A 15,875-nucleotide genomic window follows, 5' to 3' on the forward strand; every position below is an offset into this window, starting at 1 on the left:
ATATTAGATTATGGCGTACGTATCTAGATTAGCAGCAGGACCAGAGCTCAAAATCTTAGATTATATTCAATATCAGTCATTACAACCATGAGCATTTTAGACAACCCCAGTGGCAACAGTTCAGGTGGGTGTGGTTGAAGAACAAGAAATGAGATGACAACTCTCAGCAAACTACTGGGTGAATTTACAGGGACAACGCCATCCACCTAAGGATATACTGAAACCCTGCGGGGAAAAAGGAGAAGAGAGATGTTAAAAACGTAGAATAGACAGCGGGAAAAGAAGAAGCAGAGCCAGAACTGAATTAGTCCATTAGAACCACTGTTAAAAATTCAACCTTCGATACTCGATTTACATTACAGGCATACAGAAAGAAGCACAGACATTACAATAAAAGTACAACAAACATTATATTTGATGGAATTACTTTAATTGAATTTACTTTAATTATAAAAAGGTTGAGGGAAACGTTTGCAGAAAGAAAAGGAGAGAAAGTGGTGATGGTTCTGTAGAACGTCAGGAACATCCTTCATGAGACACATAGAAGCAGAAACAATAATATCAGACTCTGATTTTAGCACGATAAAGAATAAAGAAACATCAAGGTAAATGTGACTGTGGTGGAAAGAACATAAACATTACAGCCTGAAATCAGAAGAACACAAGAGGCACTGATTCCTAACCTTAGAAACGTTGACGTAAAGGAATGTGTTATACGTTTTAGAGAGAATGTGCGTTAGCAGTTTCTGAGATGCTCTAGTTTGACGGGGGTGATTGTTTCCTTGTTCTTCAGTCAGAGAATCATGACTCCAGACCTGGTTCCTCCTCGCCGCGTGGCGGCGGTAACGAACCGGGTCGTTGTTTGCCGACCGCCAATGAAATCAAAAAGACGACAGAACCAAACCGACGGACGCGCCTCAGCGCTGAAACTAACGCCAAACCGAACTCTGCCTCAAGACAGTCATGAACTCTTTAGCCTCGTCGCCGTTAACGGTTTCCGGTCGTCAGCTCTCCGGTGAAGTGCATCTGCTGGTTGGTGGACGTTTAAAGAAAATCTAACTCGTGATGAGCTTTGATTTGAGCGCAGAGAGATGAACTCGAAGTGATTACAGTTAAAGGGAGTTTTGAGCTGAAGCATCTGGAACAGACTCCGTGTTTATACCTGGCAGCGCTAACGCGGGTGAGATGACCATTTAACACAGTTACAGTTATTTGGTTAGTTACTACTAAGTACTAGTACTAACTTTAAAGTTGCTCAGTAACTTTAAGCTCGACACCAATTAAGGAAAAACCAAAGAAACAAAAGGGAAGTTGTGACTGACTGTGAGCGTCCACGTCACTTTGCTCCATCAAGTGGTTTCCATAGTAACCGAAGTTCACCGCTCATGTTGATGACAGCTGCCTCCATGGCTAAATGAACAGTGAGCCCTTGTGGGCTGGTGCTCAGTGACTCCATCCGGTCTGTATGGTGTGTTGTCAGCATGGACTCCGGCAGCCTGGACGGTGACGTCCTCTCCCCCGAGTCCACGGTGACCTCCCTGCTGTCCAGCTCCGGACACCTGAGGAGCAGCCTGCTGCCTCCCGATCACAGCTCCAGCTTCAGATACAGAGACAGGGTTCGCTGTTCACGTTTTGTAGAAAGTTCTCCCTCCTCCTCATCTCTTCTCGATCCGTATTCACTGACTTGATCGAGTGATTGCTCTTTTTCAGGACTATGACTCGGCCTCTGCAGCGTTGGACGCCTACATAGCAGACTTTGAGCTGAGTCACTGTGACAGAGGGCCACGCAAAGGATTGGTTCTGCCACGCGTTCCTCCAGCGGCACCCAGCAGACCCAGAGGGAGAACACTGAGGAATAGAGACGGTAGATCACACGGACTCATGAAACTAAACAGACAAACACACTGTATTATGGGTTAATGTTGGTGTAATAATTAGTTTTATATTTCTTGACCTGATTCAGTGAATTGCTTAAATTGCTGCTTCACAGCTGTTCACGTGTTTTTCCTGTTGCCACAGTTCTTAGGGAGAGTTTGACTGAAAGAGAGCTGGACTTCCTCAACCTCCCTGTCAGCTCCCTCCGTCACCGTGACAACAGAGACAGACTTTCCATGACCACAGATGAGCTGCTGTGCATCCCCCCTGACGGCTCCATGCCCGTCACCCACACCTCCGCCTTCATCTACGGTTCGTAGATGCGTCACATCCATGTTTCTTCCGCAGCATGGTCCCTAAATGCTTCTGTGAACCCACAGCTACAACCACGCTGGTCAATAAACGCCTCATCTTTGTCTCTGTCCATGTCTCTCATGTAGCAGCCTCACCTCAGCTTTTATCTGACTTTATCTCTTTTTTAATTTATGCCAAAGCACTCTATTAGTGGTCTTAAAACACAAAAGCTAAATATAAGCTGAAGCTAAAGTAAATCCTCCATCCCTCTCATCCAGGCCTCAACCCCAGGTCTGGTGCCTCCCAGCTCTGCTTCTGCTCCTCCGGGTCAAGGCGCGGTGCCTGTGCGAGGCTCAGCAGCAGCTGCAGGCTTCAGATGCCCCAAACCTGCAGGTTCACGCTGTTCTCGCTTTTTTCCTCTTCCTTTATGGTTTGACTTTACCTAATTTAATTTCCTTGTGTTTCCTAAAAGATGCAAAGAAAAAACAAACGTGAACATGTCTAAAAGTCTCGACAACATACGGTCTGAGAGCAAGTTTAAGGTGACTCTTATTCACATTTTGCATGTGATTTAAGTCTGGACCTTGAGTTCTCCTGAGTCTAAGTGTATGTGACTGTGGATGAGACGTCCCCTCTGTGCTCCTTCTGCCAGCGTGTACACAGAGCAGGAGGGCCAGACTCCCTGTCACTCCACCTCCCTCACTGGGTCACCAGCAACAAGGCCGACCTGGACTGTTCTGGAATGAGCAGCGTGCCTGACCTGACCTACCCGGCTTGGATCCAGCACTGTGACCCCAGTGAACGCTGGGACCGCCGCGGTAAAACAGTCGCTAGGAGGCACCAATATAAATCAGTTTCCTCCATCATACAGTACATGCACCAATAGCACACCTCCTGTTAGGGCAACGTCTCGAAACAAATTACAAACAAAATATTCATCAGCATTCTGGGTACATTGGATTTCAAGTCTGCCTCTGTGTTTCGAGGCTTAGCCATAGTAAAGGCAACTGGGGTACCCCTACCTCTAATGTTTGGCAGTTGTCATGGCAACTGGACTTCTTTCTTTCAATGTTTCACCACCTATCCAGGTAATTTCTCAGACCTCAGACTGAGGGAGTACCTGGATCAGTTTGTGGTGTTGCAGGTCACATGACTCGTCCACCCTCTTAATAATGGTGCGTTCCTCCACCTGCAGCTCCCAGAGTCAGTGCTCCATCGTGGGTAGCAGAGCTGGAAGATGATGATTCCCATCAGATTTCGCAGGTGAGAGCTGATATTAAGACAGTCATCCAGAAAGAGCTGCAGGCGACTTGTTCTGCATAGTTGAATGATAATGTAGGTGTGTGACTGAAACCCTCTCATGAACTGTTACATAACCACATGAGAGGTCTTTGAGGTTGTGTTCACTCCTTTTGAAAATAAAGCACATAGTTTTGGCTACAACCTTCTTACTATTTCAGTCTTACTTTCTGTTTGTGTCAGCAGGTTGACAATCAGCAGATTCTCAAAGACCTGAGGCTTCAGTTTGCTGAGCAGATTTCGCTGCTCACTACAGAGAGAAAGAACTCTGATGTTGTGGAAAATCTGTTCAGGGGTAAAAAGTTCATTTCTTTTTTGCATTTTGTCCTTTATAAATATTCCATTCCTGGAAACAGCAGGGTTCTACCCTCTATGTTCCATCTTTAGTATTTACAGAAGGTGGACAAACTACCAAACTACAATGAGAAAAGACTGATGTGTTCCTTCCTTCCTCTCAGACAACAGATTTGAATCTCTGATACAGAAGGCTGACGAGGTGTTACACTGTCTGTCCCAGAGTTCTGGTCCAGCAGACAGCAGTCCTGCAGGTTCAGGTAGGAACAGATCATGTAACAAGAATCAAAACCATGGGCCATTTGTTTCTAGGCCATGTCATTATTCAGGAATCTGTGACTGGGGTTGTAAAGCAGCGGCACTTATTTAAGTTATGATAATTTGGGAGCTTTCACACTGACACTGACACTTTACATTTGCTTAACATTATCATGTTAAACAGTCAAAAAGATTTTTAAAGTAGGAGACAAGCTTTTAAAAATAATTCATAATATTCAGATTTTAAATACAAATTGCTCATTTTTACAAGCAGACATCCATTGTTTTTTTCTAGTCAGCCCAGTGAAGACTGAGGATCTACTGTGTAGTTCACTCTCACGCCGTCCCTTCTTCAGTCTGTAAGACACAACACACATGGTATTTCGCCTCTTAGCTGTTGTTCACTGTACACACTGATCATATCTGGTATTTTGTTGAACCAGCAGAGAGTCAACAGCAACAGCAGGGGGCGCCACAGAGGCTTTGACTGACAGAGGAGCTCAGGTAGAGTTTGATCCCACATCACCTGTCAGCTGTCACTCATACTAGATCATAGTCTATGGTTTCTATTTACCTATGGATCATACGTTTCTGAATCAGATAAACAGGTTAACACACACGACATGCTGTTAACAGATGCTAGTTTACATCTGTGTGCTCTCTCTCTCCTCCCAGGCTCATGGCGATAGCATCTGGAAGCAGCCGGGTCCACTGGAGGCTCTGAAACAGATGCTGTTCAAACTGCAGGCAGTGGAGACAGAGCTTCAGCGACAGCAAGCAGAGGCATCCAAGGCATCCAAGGCTCCGGCGGCTCCGGCGGCTCGGGCGGCCTGTGAACCACTGCAGACGGAGGTCAATGTGATAACAGAAGAGGTCAGTCAGGCAAGTGAAGGGAAAGAGGTTTCATTTCCAGCCACACTCTGTTTACTACGTCTGTGACTGGGGGTGTAAAGAGTCGGTCTTGTGTTGCAGAGGCCTGAGGGGGTCGTGGAGCTGGAAGGTCTGTCTGGTGGCGTGTGCCTGCAGAGGTAACGACCTAATGAAAACCACGCACACGTGTCTGGAAAACCGTGATTATGAACAGGAGGAAGTCAAATAGATGATGATAGATTCTAAAAGATGAATGCAGAACTTTAACAGGCTGATTCTAAAAGCCATAATCACTGGATGGTGGTTCATCTTTTTTGTCTGTTAAGTTGGCAACTTTCTGTCATTAAGAAGTAGCGTCTTTGGATTTGTTCATTACTTCTCCAGAAACTCTAGACTTTTCTTTCTCATTTATGACGAGATGAGCTCTCAGTGATCAGTGAACAGAAATATAAGCTGGGTGTTTCCATCCTCAGAGCTCTGCATCACCTCCACCGCCTGAAGCTGCTAGTAGAGGAACCCGGAAGTAAAAGCAAACCGGACGAGGTGAAGGACGAGGATGAAGGCCACTACTCCTCTTCATCTGCCGATGGACTCTGTCCTCAGCAGAAACCGGCCTGAAGCAAGAGGCCTCCTGTTGATCTGTGTCATCACTCCTCTCTCCTGTGTTTCCTGTTGTTTCTAGTGAAAGCAGGTGGTTGTGTGCCAATGAATGAGGACCACCCTCAACTTGTATTCAACGACATTTACATGTTATCACAGTGCCATGAAGTTACATGAAGTGTTTCACTGCTTTGATGAGTTAAAATAGAATGTTTTCTTCAGGTAAATTCTCTGGTTTGAAGTCAGAGGATAGTTCCAGTATCTATTGCTACGTCATTATTCCTTGTGCAATAAAGACATTATGACAATTTAAACGGTTTGAAGGTGGCTTTTCTTTTATCATATTGTAAAAACAGCATAGGCTGTTACCACTGGCTACACTACACTGAAACGTTACCACTCTAATAGACCAAATCAATGTTTAGCTGTTAGATTTGATCCAATAACTAATGATCTAATGCTAATTAAAAAAATGCCATATCTCAAGTCAAACCTTAGAGGTTTATTGGCATTCATGTTAATCATGTCACATCCACACGTTGACCAGACTGCCTGTGGGCCATGTTGTCTTTTTTTAAACTCATCAGAATTTTCTGCCTCAGGGCTGCTTTGTATTTCTCCTCCAGTTGCCTCAGCGCTGGCTCATAGGATTCCATGCGTTTCTTCAGCTGCTTGATGTCGTCGGTCAGCTCTTTTTTCTCCTCGGCAGCTCGTTTGCACTGTCGCCGATAGAAGTCCGTCTCCCTCAGCATCGTGGCCGTCCTCTCCTCAGCCTCCAGCCCCTCACGTCTCAGCGCGTCGGCCTCTCTGCAGACTGCGTCCAGCTCGCTTCTCAGGAGCTGCCTGTGGGTGAGCGCGTCGGGGATGAAGGACACGCCGCTCTTTGCTCTCATCTGAGGTCCTCTCTGTAGGTTTTCGGTCCACTCTGCCTCAAAAACTCTTAACGTGTGGATCAGGCCCGCTCGCCGTAGGAAGTTCCTGAGGAAGTCATCCACCACCTCTGGGATGTGGCCAATGACCTGCTGGGGCCGTGCAGAGATTTTAAGAGTCAGAGCAGGCTCAACCTTCCTCACTGCCTCCTCCTCTGACAAAGCTTCCTCATCTTCCTCCTCTTCTCTATCTTTCCCGTGAGCTGACATCTTCGGCTTTCGCCTCGGTGCTTTTGTTTGCTTGTTGCTATGGTAACAGTACACAAAGCAGCTGACTTCTGCTCTTGTTATGTTGTTTACCGTGTCACCATGGCAGCATCTCTACCTCATATTGTGGGATGTGATGTGTGTAACAGGTGCCCCTGAAATAATGTTGACCTTTGACCTCTGAACTGCTAATTGCAACCACTTGTAATCAGTGAAAAGTGTTTGACATTCTTTCAAGGTTTTAAAAACATTTCTATTAATTGACATTTTTGAGGACACAGTGATCTTAACTTTACTTTGATTGTGCAGAAGTACCAAACAGGTTTTTGGAGAAACACAATATGTTTTCCTTACCAGGTTACACTTAACTATTTGATCATAAAGTCACATTATTGCTGTTTGAATGAACCCACCTGTTCTAACCCGCGTCTCCAGTTGGGGGCAGTAAAGCAGCGTTAACGTTCTTCTCCAACAGAAGAAGAAGTGACGTCACATGAGCTCGTCACATGACTGGTCGACCACAAACAAGGACTACACTTTATTCGATGTTGTAAATATTGTATATTTTATGACCTTTGCAGAATGACGGAGGGACGTCCACCTGCCCCGTCAGACACTTGCTTCTGAAGCCGCTTGGTCGGTTCGTTAAGTCGAGTGAAGTCGAGTTTTTTATAAGAATCCGAATTTCATCGAAAAGTCGGTTTCCGACCAGGTACGTGCATTTTAGAGCGCACATGTAACGTGTTTTTCAGTGATTAAACATCAAGTCATTACACTTTATTCTAAGAATAAAATGAGTGATGAACATAATGAAACAAGCTTTTGTGCCCGAAGAAACCAACGAATGACTGATAACCGACATTATCGTTGAAACAGGTTTTGATGTGAAACACTTCCTTAAAGTCTTTTCACTGGAGGCGATAGAAGCCGTAACACAGACCTGGTTACAGCAAATGCATCACTTAAAGAAAGGACAGAACGTACAGCTGTCGCTTTGACACATGACTTAATCACAGATTCACAGATGTAATACAAATGTATTACATCTGTGAATCTGTAATAAACAAATGTAATATTTCTATATTCTCACACAGAGTGGGACATGTTTAGTGTCTGAAGCTGATCAGTAGTAACTTCACCTTGGTGATTAGGATCTGGTCCAGATCAGGCTGCACAGCTGCTCGCAGCTGGAGCAAATAGTTCAACCAAATGAGAACTAGACCTGTTTCTAACAAGTGACTTGAATAGTGTCCAAGTTAAATATAGTCATATTACAAATGAACATTTTCTCAGGAGTCAAATATCTGATGAAGCTCACCTTTCATTTCTATATTAACTGCATAATGATGTCATTTCAGTGTCAGGCATCACCATGGGGTCAGCGGTGGAGAGAACAGATGAACATGTGAGGGAGTATCTGATCTACCGAGGGTTTACCAGCACCCTGAAACACTTTGACAGCGAGATCAAGGCTGACAAGGAGAAAGGCTTCAGGGTAAACACAGTCAAATGACGGCAAATGATTTTAGTTCTCAGGGTAGTTTGTGGGTTTTCTCTGAGCTGTCATCTTTCTGCAGGTGGATAAGATCATTGATCAGCTGCAGCAGTTTGTCCTGACCTTTGACCTCTTTGGTCTGAAGGAGTACTGGCTTTACCTGGACAGACGTCTGTTCTGCAGATTGGAGGATGTTTACAGACCCACGGTTAACAAGCTGAGAACCAGCCTGTATCGATACTACGTCATCAACACGATCCAGGTAACCTCAGGCACAGATGTGACGCGTACGTGCCTGAATCAGAACGGCAGTTGAATCCATCCATTCTTTCTTCCTAGAAGGGAAACGTGGAGCGGACTCAGGAGTTCTTCCACAAGCAAGCGTTGGAGCTGCAGGGTCAGGTGGAGTGGCGTGACTGGTTCGTCCTGCCGTTCATCTCCAACCCTGAGCAGAACGCCACCTTCTCGCCGTACTTCTCACGCCAGTGGGCCGACACCTTCCTGGTGTCCCTGCACAACTTCCTGTCGGTCCTCTTCCAGTGTATGCATATTCTTTACCACCCAGGTTATTGAGCAGAGCACAGGTTCATGTGTTGTTAATTTACTATTAGTGGTCCTGCAGTTTAAAGCCAGCGTTTACTGCTGTCCAGTCCTTAACTGTTCGCACCCCAGCCCGTCCTGCTGAGTTTTGACGCTGAAGTGCAGAAGATGACGAGTCTGACTGAAGACAATGAACAGCTCCGGCAGATGGTGAGGAAGAAATAAACACTTAAGGGATTCCTGGTTTTCTTTTTTCTATATAGCAATACTCCATTTTATTGTTGATGTTTAATGTAATAACAATAACAGCAACACACAAAGCATCATATGGAGAATCTACATCTGCTCTGTGTTATGTCTTTTGTGACACACACACACACACACACACACACACACACACACACACACACACACACACACACACACGGTTTAGTCCTCACATGATGTTTTAAACTGTCCAGTACTGGCCTGATATTTCTCTGTGTTATCTCTGACCTGCTCGTCTGGTCTTGTCCAGCTGTTCGCTCTGCAGACGGAGAGTCGGGACCAAGGGGGTGGAGATGAGATGGTCCACCACAAGCTGCCGGCGTACGTCCAGAACATGGATCGTCTGGGAGACACTGAGCTGTGAGACACTAACATCACTGTGATTTCTGACAAATAATGCAAATAATAGGATAGATGCCATTTTTTCATGTTTATTATGTTGGGGCTCTATTTTAATGCACTTTGCCCTAAATTCTATTTTTGCACTTTACTTATATTTACATAGATTTTGTTTTGTTAAAGCTGAAAGAAATGTCAGGTCTAACTAATTTCTCTTTTTAGCTCTTTTTTAGCCCTATCATTTCTATTTAGTCCCTCTTTCCTACATTTTAGACAGCTGCAGACATGACAGACATGTTATGATTCTAATGTATTACAATCTATTGACGAAAACAGGATGTTTTATATAATTTAATAATAGATGTCATCAATCAGTAATCTTCTACATGACAGTCTGAGTAAAATAATAGAATGCTTGACAAGCAAATCAAAGCTGGTATTTCTATAAAATAAGATGAGCTTAATTGAGGTTTCATCCATAGACCTGCAGTATGACAGGGGCACGACAGGTAGAAGGTGAACAATGTAACAGGCGTTCATTCAGAATATCTTAATATTTGTATTAGTCACAATCAGAATTTTTAGGCAATTGAAGGCAGATAAACTGTTAAAGCAGTATTTGTTTCTGTTCAGTTCCAGAAAGTATTTGGATTCCCTCACTATACTTATTTATTTAACTTGCAGATAGACCAGTTGTTTTTGTCAAGCTACATTTAACTACCTGTGATTGGTATGGTGTGTCGTGTTTGCTTTAAGTTTCTTGATCTGTCTGCAGTAGAACTTGACTTTAGTCCGGTTAAAGGTGATGCATGCACCAGGCTGTCAAAATAATTTTTGCACTTTTATCGTATTATCTCTCACTTTTAAACCTTCTTAGACTGAATACATGAGCAGGAGGCCTTGGACAGGAAGGAGGACATTTACTCCAGTCCTGTACTTTTTTATAACAAATGTGTTTTTATTAGCCGTTTAAATTTTATTGTACCTTACAGTAAAGTGAGCATAAAGGGAGGGAGCCTGCTGACTTTTCTGTAATTCTATTAAGAAAGTTGTTACTAACTTATTGTTATTGGTTTAATATTTATGCTGTTTTACACTGTGCTGTGTTGCGGTTGATGTTACTAAATAAACAATTCACCTGATGAATTGTTGTTTCTTGTCAGTACAATCCATTATACAATCCATTTTTCAGTAAATAATTTTAGTCTGAGCTGTCATACAGAAAAGTGCACTTTGAAATCAATACAACTTAACGTAATAAACAGACTCTGTATCCCAGATGATTGGCTCTAACCTTAAGGAGCAGGTCAGGCAGGTTTCTGGAATTGACAGTGAAGTGAAGTTGACACTTAAGTCACAAGTAGTGTAGTAGTTAAGTTTTGTTTTTTTTAATTACTGCATATTTACCTTACTTACAGCTTACCTGTTACAATGACATATTTTCTTGTGGATTTGAATATCTAAACAAATTTATTATGATTTGAGTAGCATATATGCTTTATACCACAATAAACGCTATACATTTACTGTAGTTATACAAAGCAAAACAGTTTGATTTATTAGTAATTTGTGGGCAATGTACAGTATTTGCTTTCATGGGGGGGTTATATTGCAATATTTTATTGTAAAACAAAATGAGACACAAGTAAACTCAGTGCCTCTCTGAATTAATTGAGTCTGGTCTCTAGTCAGAAGGGTGGAGGCAGAATATATTCTAGGACAAATGGTTTGCATTCCTCTTTCATTATGATCTAAAATCAGGTCAACAGCAGCTGCTACAGTTAATGCAGAGTTGAGTTATGGTTACATTATGATTGGTAGAATTTCTTTCCAAACACTTTTTTAAAAGGGTTTTTGACAAATCCCAGTTTTAGAGGTTTTTGTGCATTGACATTTTATTGGCTGCTGTCGTCTACACCTGTATAGACTAGAACGTAGTCCTGGCTGCAGCGCTGCAGTTGTGTACTCTTCACCATACATGAAAAAGACATGAGCTGGTTAGAGGCTCATTCTGGACAGACATGAATGTGTACTCCAGGATGGGGATGATCTGTTTCTTCTGCTTAGTTGCAGCAGGGCTGTCAAAACAAGCTGCTCTTATTTATAAAATGATTGATGTAAAAGACAGACAGAGATCAACATCTGTATGCAGCTGTCTGCACAGATAAAGGTTGCCATAAAGTCTTTATACTTTGCGTCTGATAGATGAGAAGGGAAGCAGGTGTCTTTGTAGTTGTGACTTAGTGTTGTCTGTTTACACTGTGACAGTGTGTGTGAGTGGTGAATGTCTGCTCCGATAGTTATGTTTGTTGCCTCACGGTGCATCGCAGGTTCGTTCCAAATCTGGGCTAACTTGTAACAACCTTTCTTTTGTGCCCTCTCCTCTCAGGGACTTGGTGTCCAGCCAACGCGCCGTCAGCACCTCCACCACCCCTTCCAGGAACTTCTTCTCCACATTCCTACCACAGGGCCGACGCACTCCGGGGAAAGCGCCCCAGGTCTCCACCGGGTCCTCACCGACCCAGGTAGCAGTGATCAGGAAGGAGCCGCCAACGAGTCAGGTGAAAGCCTGTACTGAGTGAGGCTAGAAGTGATAATCCAAAAGCCCACAATGACCAAAACATGTGGGCTCCAGCTTCTTTAAGTCAAACTAGATGCCTCTCTAAGAAACTTTGACTGTGGTGAACCCAGCTGTACTTTGTAATAAAGCCAGCATCAAACTTTGCTGGGCATTTGTTTAGTTTGTCGACACTACAGAACTAGACTCACATCTCAATCAGCCCCTTTTTGAATCTGTGAATGTTCCACTCCTTGAATTCTTGTTTGATTTCCTTCACATTCCACCTGTACGTCTTAGACGTTTCTTTGGATTGTCATGGTACTTCCACACACAATGCTTCTTTGCTATTTGCTGTCTGGTGCTTCTTTGCTCTCAGTGATTGATTTGTCCCGTGTAGCCACCAAAGGCGAAGGAGGCGGTACCGGCTAAGGAGGCGAGGCCAGTTTCCAGCCTGCTGTCAACCAGCGAAGGTGCAAATCCACAGTCCCAACAGGCGTCGAACCAGCCATCGCATCCCAGACACAAGAGAATCCAGGAGCACGAGAAGGAGAGAAAGGAGCTCTTCTCCAAACCACAGCCACAGGTGAGTGATGACTGCATTTCTACGGTACAAGTGTCAGTTTAGGTTTAGGAAATGGACTTATTTGTTTCGTCAAAGAACATCAAAGACATTTATTTTTTTAATGACTTGAGTTTAAATAATTCTCAATTCTACTTTGTTGGAGGTTATAAAATGGTTTTCCTTTCTTGCCATACATTTAGACCCCAGAGAGGAAGATGGAGACGGGGGAGGTCGAGCCTCCTGCTGAGACCTCCAGTGAACCCCCTGAATGCACCTTGAGTGTTAAAACGTGTGGAGGATCAGAAGCAGGAGGTCTCTCAGCAGAACAGCCTTTCATCAAACTCAGCCAGGAGGAATATGCAGAACATCACTCCTCCATCATGCACTGCAGGTCTGCCTCCACGATTTATACATTTCAGCATTTCTTGTCTAAATTTCTTTTCTTGTCTAAAACACATTGTATCACTCCTTCCTCCTCCTCCTCCTGCTTCTCCTCTTGAATATCTTTTTTGGGGCTGTGAATGAAACCTGTTATCTCTTCACCCCTCGCTCTGTTTTCCAGGGTTGACTGTTCTGGTCGCCGCGTTGCCAGTTTGGATGTAGATGGAGTCATCAAGGTAAATCTCCATCACTTCCTTTTGGGGATTATATAAATAAAAGTGATGAACCACACACTAAGCGTATTTCTCCTCCTCCTTGTCCAGGTGTGGTCATTTAACCCTATCATGCAGACCAAAGCCACCATCATGTCCAAGTCTCCTCTGCTGTCTCTGGAGTGGGCCACCAAACCGGACAGACTGGTACAAACGAACACGGGGGGGCACCTAGAATTGGTCAGGTTCTTCTGACCTGGTATTTATACCTGATGAAGCTGCATTTACTTGATTACAGTCATTACAGACTGAACCAATAATGACTAAAATATAAACGCCAAGCAGAAGTATTTTGAGTAATGGACATGCGAAGGACAGGTTCAAACGAAACAATAATGTACAAATGTTATTTTAGCTGATGATCTAAGGCATGTACGTAGTGTGTCAGGTCAACAGCGTAGCCTTGTAGCTTCATGAAATGTCTTTCTGAATGCACTGTGTGTGCTTGTTTTCAGCTGTTGCTGGGCAGCGGCGTTGGCACCGTGCGACTGTATGATACAGACTCCAAAAAGACTCTCTATGAGATGAACATCGACGAAACGCATCCACGGTACCGTCCCGCGTCACTAAGAGTTAAACGGAGGAAACCATCAACTTAAACACCTTTTTATATAAACACTTTGATCAACAAAGGAAGGAAGATTACAGAAGGAAAGGAAGTAAAACATCTCGTTCTGATTCTTCAAGAAGGTGGTAACTATAGGAAACAGCAGGGCTAAACTTAACATATGTGAAAACGTCTAAACTCATTATCACTATGAATTCCATTAACATAAACAGATTGATGGAGGAACCAGGGTAGGGGTTGTAGCCCTGCAAGGCCTAAATAATAGAAAATCCCTCAAAAGGTTTATTGTTTGTAAAACTATTTCCACCAGCTCAACTCAGTCCATTAAGAAGCTCACATTAGCTTAGAGTAAATACAAATTACTGAGCCATTTATTTGATAATAAGCCAAAGTCTGATATAAAACTGACTCCAGATATGTTTTTTTTTACATTCATGTGAAATTCAATACAAGTTCTGTAAGTGCTGATTTTAACAGGACGTCCTTCTGGCTCCAGTATCTTGTCTCTAGCCTGCAGTCCCAGCGGCTCCTCGTTCGTGTGCTCGGCTGCAGCCCTCAGTCGGTCTGGAAGCGTGGAGTCCGTGTCTCGTCTTCCCATACCAGTGTCTGGACAGCTGCTGCTGTGGGACACCAAGACCGTCAAGCAGCAGGTAATCAGTGACCTAGTCAGCGTGGAACATGCCTAGGTGTTCCACGCTGTGTGTAAGCAGAATGGCCAGTTAGCGTTACCTCTCTGTCCTGTGGCATCATCATGTTCAACGTGTCTTCTTAGCTCCAGTTCTCTTTAGAACCGGAACCAGTGGCCATTAATTGCACAGCATTCAACCACAACGGGAACCTGCTGGTGACTGGAGCTGCTGATGGCGTCATCAGGCTGTTTGGTTAGTAAACCTGACACTAGCAACTGTTTTTGTTCACTTGTGTGAAACTAAAGAGCAACCAGAAGTTAAAGTGGTCTAAGAAAACCTCTGTGTTTGTCTTTAACGTGTGCTAAGCCTAAGGGTGGTCTACATTTGAACTAGTTAACTATTCATGTGGGAGTCATCTATGAATCGAGGCACATGAATAAAATCCTGCCGTCCTGTTGATTCTCTGTAGACATGCAGCGTTATGAGAGCGTCATGAGCTGGAGAGCTCACGATGGAGAGGTTTACAGTGTGGAGTTCAGCTACGACGAAAACACAGTCTTCAGCATCGGAGAGGATGGAAAGGTCTGTGGAATCGGTTATGATGGGCAGGTTGTCTGTAGACCACAAAATTAATGTTTGTTACTGTACCTTTTGAACTATTTTACAGGAGGTTGGCTTCATCTAAATCAGTGACTGTGTTTGTGTATTGGTTTTTAGTTCATCCAGTGGAACATCCATCGCTGTGGGGTGAAGCAGTCAGAGCAGGTGCTAAATCAGGAGGCCACTGGGCCCTTCGTCCTGTCAGGGTACAGTGGATACAAACAGGTATATTAGTCTGAGCACCAGTCTGTGTTCACACAAGTTAACAAATAAGGTTGATGAAATGAATGTATTGACACATGATGACACTTGTGTTGTTCAGGTTCAGGTTCCACGAGGTCGTCTCTTTGCCTTTGACTCTGAAGGACAACATGTTTTAACTTGTTCCAGCTCTGGAGGACTCATATACAGAGTAAACGCAGCTTTATCTTGACTCACTTTCCTCTCCTTCACTTCACTTTTATCAACTTATGATTATATTGTTATATATATATATACATGTACATACAATTAAAATGTTAAATTATGCATATGTTCACATTTGGTTTATTAGTTTCTGACATAATCTGAGGTCTCAATTACCATTTGACCCTTCTGTTCCCGCCTCCTCCTCTAGCTGACCAATGGGGAGCCAGCTTTGGAGAACGTGCTGTCGCTGGGCGGGCACAAGGCACCTGTGGTGACAGTGGATTGGTGCTCGGCTGTAGAGTGTGGCACCTGCCTGACGGCGTCCATGGACGGAAGGATCAAACTAAGCACACTCCTGGCACAGAAGACCTGAGGGAGACGCCGTGAATTCAACCCAGTCTGTCCATTTACTGAAGTAGGTTATGCCACAAGCGATGCTGCCTGTAGATACTGCATCATGTTTCTCATATGATATGTCATATTACCATTAAACACCCAGTGGAAGTAACTTGAGAGCAAATTTCTTTCTTTCATTATCATCATATACATATGTGTTTTTAGTCACCAGATGTGTCCTGATCGACAATTTGTAACTTTGGTTTAGTTGCTGCTGTTTGGACCTGAGTGA

The 15,875-nt window shown here is 43.8% G+C and overlaps 2 protein-coding genes across 8 annotated transcripts; both read left to right on the forward strand.

The window, feature by feature from the left end:
- The first annotated feature begins 771 nt into the window (after positions 1 to 771).
- On the forward strand, positions 772 to 5,804 carry c12h18orf54 (chromosome 12 C18orf54 homolog). 6 transcript variants are annotated; one of them, XM_029169889.3, is made up of 15 exons: positions 782 to 1,180; positions 1,481 to 1,616; positions 1,711 to 1,864; positions 2,020 to 2,187; positions 2,448 to 2,562; positions 2,642 to 2,711; positions 2,822 to 2,987; positions 3,365 to 3,432; positions 3,652 to 3,763; positions 3,927 to 4,022; positions 4,316 to 4,379; positions 4,464 to 4,524; positions 4,696 to 4,902; positions 4,993 to 5,048; positions 5,364 to 5,804. In XM_029169889.3, the coding sequence occupies exons 2-15, from the start codon at positions 1,482 to 1,484 to the stop codon at positions 5,506 to 5,508; spliced, it is 1,617 nt and encodes a 538-aa protein (XP_029025722.1). In that variant the 5' UTR covers positions 782 to 1,180; position 1,481; the 3' UTR covers positions 5,509 to 5,804. The 6 variants fall into 6 exon arrangements, with proteins under 6 accessions (XP_055369594.1, XP_055369593.1, XP_029025722.1 ...); XM_055513619.1 differs by having other exon boundaries at positions 772 to 1,616; positions 4,696 to 4,893; positions 4,974 to 5,048; positions 5,364 to 5,457; XM_029169893.3 differs by having other exon boundaries at positions 786 to 1,616; positions 4,696 to 4,893.
- Positions 5,805 to 7,114: 1,310 nt separating this feature from the next.
- On the forward strand, positions 7,115 to 15,755 carry wdr91 (WD repeat domain 91). Of its 2 annotated transcripts, none has more exons than XM_055513614.1 (18): positions 7,115 to 7,338; positions 7,985 to 8,121; positions 8,204 to 8,383; positions 8,461 to 8,667; positions 8,788 to 8,871; positions 9,179 to 9,288; positions 11,657 to 11,828; positions 12,225 to 12,410; positions 12,590 to 12,780; positions 12,952 to 13,006; positions 13,094 to 13,189; positions 13,498 to 13,592; positions 14,107 to 14,260; positions 14,383 to 14,491; positions 14,709 to 14,821; positions 14,957 to 15,064; positions 15,162 to 15,251; positions 15,456 to 15,755. In XM_055513614.1, the coding sequence occupies exons 2-18, from the start codon at positions 7,999 to 8,001 to the stop codon at positions 15,618 to 15,620; spliced, it is 2,238 nt and encodes a 745-aa protein (XP_055369589.1). In that variant the 5' UTR covers positions 7,115 to 7,338; positions 7,985 to 7,998; the 3' UTR covers positions 15,621 to 15,755. The 2 variants fall into 2 exon arrangements, with proteins under 2 accessions (XP_055369589.1, XP_055369590.1); XM_055513615.1 differs by having other exon boundaries at positions 11,657 to 11,792.
- The last annotated feature ends 120 nt before the right edge of the window (positions 15,756 to 15,875 follow it).

The sequence above is a fragment of the Betta splendens genome, chromosome 12 (genome assembly GCF_900634795.4).
Source record: "Betta splendens chromosome 12, fBetSpl5.4, whole genome shotgun sequence".
Taxonomy (NCBI): Eukaryota; Metazoa; Chordata; class Actinopteri; order Anabantiformes; family Osphronemidae; genus Betta; species Betta splendens.

Excerpts from the sequence above, each read along its gene's own strand:
- c12h18orf54 (XM_029169889.3), top strand. The coding sequence starts at position 1,482 with ATGGACTCCGGCAGCCTGGACGGTGACGTCCTCTCCCCCGAGTCCACG. Across the intron at positions 2,563-2,641 it reads CAGATGCCCCAAACCTGCAG|ATGCAAAGAAAAAACAAACG; the intron begins GTTCACGCTGTT and ends GTTTCCTAAAAG. Across the intron at positions 4,023-4,315 it reads CAGCAGTCCTGCAGGTTCAG|TCAGCCCAGTGAAGACTGAG; the intron begins GTAGGAACAGAT and ends GTTTTTTTCTAG.
- wdr91 (XM_055513614.1), top strand. The coding sequence starts at position 7,999 with ATGGGGTCAGCGGTGGAGAGAACAGATGAACATGTGAGGGAGTATCTG. Across the intron at positions 13,007-13,093 it reads ATGTAGATGGAGTCATCAAG|GTGTGGTCATTTAACCCTAT; the intron begins GTAAATCTCCAT and ends CTCCTTGTCCAG. Across the intron at positions 13,190-13,497 it reads CCACCAAACCGGACAGACTG|CTGTTGCTGGGCAGCGGCGT; the intron begins GTACAAACGAAC and ends GCTTGTTTTCAG.